At 40.6% G+C, this 6,000-nt stretch overlaps 1 protein-coding gene across 2 annotated transcripts in view; it reads right to left on the reverse strand.

Annotated features, from left to right (window-relative positions):
- acsbg2 (acyl-CoA synthetase bubblegum family member 2) overlaps positions 1–3,431 on the reverse strand; it is a 52,343-nt gene extending 48,912 nt beyond the window's left edge. For both annotated transcript variants that reach the window (XM_041205143.1, XM_041205142.1), the window contains exon 1: positions 3,294–3,431. In XM_041205143.1, coding sequence (XP_041061077.1) covers positions 3,294–3,309 — 16 coding nt within the window. In that variant the 5' untranslated portion in view covers positions 3,310–3,431. The remainder of the gene's footprint in view (positions 1–3,293) is intronic.
- Positions 3,432–6,000: the final 2,569 nt, after the last annotated feature.

The raw sequence follows: 6,000 nt of genomic DNA on the forward strand, positions 1-6,000 counted from the left end.
TCCTTAGTTCTGATGAAGAGTCATCCGGACTCGAAACATTAACTGTATTCCTCTCCGCAGATGCTATCAGACCTGCTGAGTTTTTCCGGGTATTATTGTTTTTGTTTTATTTCTAATGATCGTTTTGTTAATGAGTATTCTTTCCCCCAACTGAAATCTTTTTAAGGCAGTTATGTAAACTTATAACTAAATTTTAACAAGTTATTTTTTACTGGCAGCCTACTTGCAGAACTGAAGAAATCAACAATACATGTTTGGTTACATGTGGGGAAACTCCTATCAATCCTTTGGAGATAATCCACAAATATTGTGTCATGTAAGGCTACAGAGACTGTTTCTGGCTCTATGTATTTTTTTTACTTTCGGAGGAATGTATTCTTGGCAGCACAATTGTCCATTAACGTGGCAGGGCAGGGCACTCTGTCTGCCCTGCCCACTGCCATTCGTCACAAGATCCAGAAAATTTCCAGTGTTGTACTAATTAGAATCATCGCTGCAGTCTCCCAGTCGGATTTCAACCAGGGAACATACCAAGAAGGTGACTGCTGCTGCAGCAGAAGCCCAGCAATAGGCCTCACAAAAAAATGGCCAGTCATAACCATCGCCGAAACATCAGTAAGGGGGCTACAGGAAACACATTAGTCCCTGCATCCACTAATATTGCTTTTTGTTTGGCTGAATAGCTGGCATTCCTAATGACCAGTGTTACTGAAGCAGCAATGATGGAAAGTGTGGCCTCAGATCAAACCATCACTGCTGCATGGAATTCCAGTGTCTGTCAGTAAAAAAGTGGTGAACCAACTTTGTGTCGTTTCTCCCCCCCACACTCCTCTAAAAAGGCAACGGAACCATTGAAGATTGAGGAGGTATCCTACCCTAGCATTCTGCACCCACACCCCCATCCCCACCCCAGTCTTGTGATCAAGTCAAAGGGATCTCGACCAAGCCAAAACTAGACTAATATTCCTATTTTTCCTCACAGCAGCCAAATTGGTTATTTGATTGCACACAATTATAAATCAAAATTAAATTATCAGCCAATTTGTTCCATGTATAGAAATAAAATGAAAAGGCACATGATTCAAACAAATCAGCTGCTCTCCCCATCTGCAAATAGATGACAGATTAATCAAATGTTAACTTGTTTGTTTTCCTCTGACATGCTAAAGGAAGAGCTAATAGGCTGTCAAAATTATAGATGTTTTTGGGGGCATTAAGAATTATATTATTGCCAATGGTTGGCAACCCAATAATAAAATAGCATAAAGGAAGGATAATTACTGAAGAAGAGGGTTATCACAAGCACCTATTGAGGCTTAGGCTGTAACAGCATTTAAAATGGGAATTGAATAAAGATCTTACACGAATATAAAAGGATATGGGAAATAGGCAGAGAAATTGCATTTGACTAACTAGCTCCAGTTGAAGGGCTGGCACTGGCATATTTATAATGGGCTGAATGGCCTCCATCAGTGCTTTAATTTCTATGATTCTACAAGAATGGAAGGAGCCAGAATAGTTACATTCGAGATCGAGTCAGGATCAGAAACATTTCAGTATTAAATCAAGTGTCAACTGTCATCCCTGTAGCAGTTTCAATAAGATGACTGGCACATTAAAAACATAACCAAAAGATTTCCATTTTGTTTGTACAGGCTGTCTTACTGCGCTCATCTGCTATATGGTGACGCTCAAAGCGCCATCATAGACTCCATACACAGTATAATAAGAGAGCCATGAGGAAGGCAGGGCAGAGTAGCAAAATACAGCATCCTCTTCCCCTTCATCCCCAACCCTCATTGTGAACTATTGATCTAATCACCAGGGTTAGTTTAAGTTTAAAGCTTTCCCACAGGAAAATAAGTGAAAATTGAAAAAGCTTGTCACCCTGCTACTACTATTTAACAGCTTGGTAAAAGAACTAACAGGGATGGTATTTTTGTATTCTGTGGCTCTACATTCTTACATTACAAATTCCACCTTGTACTAATACATAATTTCAATTTAAACAACAAAAGAATCATGGAATTTCATATCTGAGCTGTGAGCCACCTAAATGGTGTCCTCAGCCCTGGACTTTGCTGCTTCTCAGTGCCAGATAACAGAAGAAAGCTTCCTCGCCCTCTGTGTATCAATCGCTTCCTGGTTATTCGACTCCTTTCCTCTTGGTGAGTTCCGCAACAGGCTTCTCCACTCCCTGGCCTACACCCAGAGCTATCCACAAGCGACCTTGTTTTTACACCAGAATTAAAAATTCTGGGCTTCTTGCAATCCCAGATCATTACCCGGCTGAACATCTTTCTCATTCAGCAAGGACCATGTTCAGGATCCTGCCTGAACGTTCCCTTCAAGAATGTTGATTCTGCCCAACAAGAGAGATTAGGATTGCATTATGTCCTCAAAAAAAAACAGCATTTCTGGAGCACTCGCGGTTTGAAGGGGAATGCTTCTTATAATATATTTTACCAACTGTAATCTGTGAGCATGCATATGATTGGTAAAACATAGTAATTTGCAAAGCAAACAGCTGCTTGCTGCAGCATAACTTTAAATAGTATAACAAAACATGCAATTATTCATCTGGGTTTCTAAGCCTTTGGTTTTATTACCATTAAAGTAGAAAATGATCTGCTGTGTTTTCAAAATGATACAGCAGTTTTGATCCAATTGAAATCCAAGAATTTCAATTCTTGACCAGTTAGCTTAAAATAACAAGCATTTGCAGTTGACAGCCACCACAATATCTAGCAGTATATTGAATAAATTCCAAGACAACACTTTGATAACATTTGGAAGCCTCATCACATTTGGCTGGGAACAGATATTAAAGCAAAATATGATAAAAATCATAAAAATCTAATCAACCAAGGGCATTTTAATAACCACAGAATACCATAATAAAGACACATACTCCAACTAATTCGTAGTTATTGTACAACGGACAGAATTCTCGATGCATCATCGCAAAGACTATACAGCTACTGCAGAAATTAGACCTCAAATCGCTACCAAAGTCCTATAACATGGTGCCGTTTCATTCAAACACGGTATGACTGAATTAATCCCTTTTCTATATTTCCCAAACGAGTTTAACATTTTATAATAACCTGCTGCTTCGTGTACAGCATATTTCATCAGCCATCAAACGATCAAGTTAAACCGCTATATAGCTCCCATGCAGTCCGTTCTTTTGCGTTTTATAAAAGCCCATTTCTGTATTACATTTCTTTAATGCAGATGCAATTAATATAGCATTTTAGTTCCTTTTTAAAACAAAACCAAGTATTCCTTACATTCTATCCTTGGCATAATATGAGAGGGTTTAAAATTTGACACCAAAACCTGCAGCTCCTGTAATCTACATGAAAATAACTGTTCGCCTTCTTTATCGAAGCATAATCGCCGCCTGCATTGTTCAAGCAGCTTCCCCCAAGAGTAATCAGCATTCAGTGATGTCACATTTCCTACTTTCTGATTGGATACAACTGTCTGCAGGTACCCCATCACCCCATGTAACCACAGCCCTAATATGGCAAGATCCTCCGACTACATGGTACTAGTTCATTGGTGAATGACAGTCATTGCTGATTTTCCCAAACCTCAGTGGGAATACAACGATCCGTTTCTCAATAGCTGCTTGGTTCTTTGCGCAAGTCACCCATCCACATGCACTCATAAATAAACTCACGTCCTAACAGTTGCTTGAAAACCTTTGAATTGTTCACACAATTGATACAATTATTTCCCCAAGGCTATTCCACTTTATTGCAAAAATGCATAACAAAAATGCTACAAATGAAACATAAAAGCAGAAGTTAAAATACAGCGGGTCACATCTTCATATTACCTCTTCTTAATGAGTGTCCAGACAAAGATATCCACAGTTATGTTTTGTGACAGAGTAGACGTTGCTTACCAGAGCGAAGCCATAGCTCAATGGCAATACTTTCACCTCTAAATCAGAAGGCTCTAGTTTTGGGCCCACTTTAGGGGTGGAATTTTATGCTGGTGGGATTTTACAGTCCAGCTAAAGTCTGGAGTTTGAAATGGCTCGCCGCATTTTAGCATCCCCCCCCCAACTCCCCCCAACCGTGTTGGGACTGTGAAATTCCACCCCAGGGGTGTTAACATATAATCATTGCATTGCTGATGGAGTGCTGCACTGTCAGAGGTGTCCTCTTTTCAATGAGATGTTAACCCAAATCCCATGTGTCATCTCAGGTGGATGTAAAAGATCCCACACAGAGGGTTTTCTTAGTATCCTGGCCAATATTTCCTTTTTATTTATTTATTCTTGGATTGTGAATGTCATTGGCAAGACCAGCATTTATTGCCCATCCTGACTTGCCCTTGAGAAGGTGGTGGTGAGCTGCCTTCTTGAACCACTGCAGTCCATGTAGGGTACACACTCCCACAGTGCTGTTAGGGAGAAAGTTCCAGGATTTTGACCCAGCAACAGTGAAGGAACGGCGAGATATTTACAAGTCAGGATAGTGTGTGGCTTGATGGGGAACTTGCTGGTGGTATTTCCATGCTGCCTGTGTCCTTTTAGGTGGTAGAGGTCATGGGTTTGGAAGCTGCTGTCGAAAAAGCCTTGATGAGTTCCCACATTACAATGTTGACTACCTCTCAAAAAGTACTTAATTGGCTGCAAATTGCTTTGGACATCCTGAGGTTATGAAAGCTACTAAATGGATGCAAGATCTTTCCTTCCAGATGCTAATGCCTCTTTGTACAATACTAACAGTAATAGCTATTACAAGGCTATGTCCATAGGACCCTTTCAAATGCAACAAACATTTTATGCTTCAGTATATTTCACATCATAAACAAGTGCTCGCTTGTTTATGCCTGCTGAAAATTCTGGCACTCGCTTGCCTATAAGTTCAGGATTGCTCAGCCTCCCAACCCCCACCAATCCTGCTTGGGAGGTCAATTTCCAAATTTTGGAGGGGGGTTTCAATGGTTCAGGCCTTTTTCCTGCAATGGTGGGGCCTACATACACACTTAAGGGGGCTGGTACACTTTGTTTCGTTGTTCAACTGTGACTAATAAGAGGAGTTAGAGATAGTATTACTGTTACAGACAGGAGGGGCTTTAATTTAAACAGCCCTGATTTCTCCACTCACTACCCGTCCGTAAACAAAAAGATGATTTTTGATTTCCCCCTTTATAGTGCAAGCGTATGTTCCCCAACTCTTTGGTTTGGAGTGATCCAATCCTCCCTTAATAACCCCACAGCAAACTCGAGAAAATGTAAAATATGAAGGTTGGTTTATTTTATACAAACATACACACAAAACATGGGAAAGGGGTTTCGCAACATCTGCCCCTTTTTGCATTCATACAATAAAAGAGAGACAAGGGAAAGAAAGGGGTTCAAGACAAAGATCATGATAAAAATAGGAATTATAGTTTCACATGAGCCCGGAGTCCAGAATCAAAGTGCAATAAGGGATTCTTTCGCAGGGTTCGGCTGGCTGAAAACGGGTGGTGTAAGATACGTTTTTCCAGTGGTGTTGGGGTGCCAAGATGAAGTAGGCATGCTGAGGTTGAATCAGTTCTGCAGGTGATAGTACAATTCTTCCCCGCAGAGTCAGGTTAGATGGGGGCCCATTGTCCAACATAACCAGGGCTGCCAGTCAGGTGTTAAACAGCAGACTGAAGATGGAATCTGAAAGATGTATAATTAAACCAATTCAAACAGCTCAAGTCTTAGTCATATGACAGCGTGGTTTTGGGTCGAGCTATTCAGCTAATGAGGCCTCTTGTTAAAACCCATTGTGTGTTGAGCACATAACTGTAGAACCGTTAGCACAATGTTGGAGACGAGGAGTTACAAATAGCTTTGACTTTGTCTATAGCTGGCTGGTGCAGACGTCTCATCTACTATCCTTTGTGTTGGCTTGGCTGGAAGTTTTATACAATGCAAGGAGTGTTACAACCCAAGAATTTGATGTGTTAGCCTTTGTCCACTTTTAAACTGCTCAGAAACTTCCA

The sequence above is a fragment of the Carcharodon carcharias genome, chromosome 14 (assembly GCF_017639515.1).
Source record: "Carcharodon carcharias isolate sCarCar2 chromosome 14, sCarCar2.pri, whole genome shotgun sequence".
In the NCBI taxonomy this organism is placed as follows: Eukaryota; Metazoa; Chordata; class Chondrichthyes; order Lamniformes; family Lamnidae; genus Carcharodon; species Carcharodon carcharias.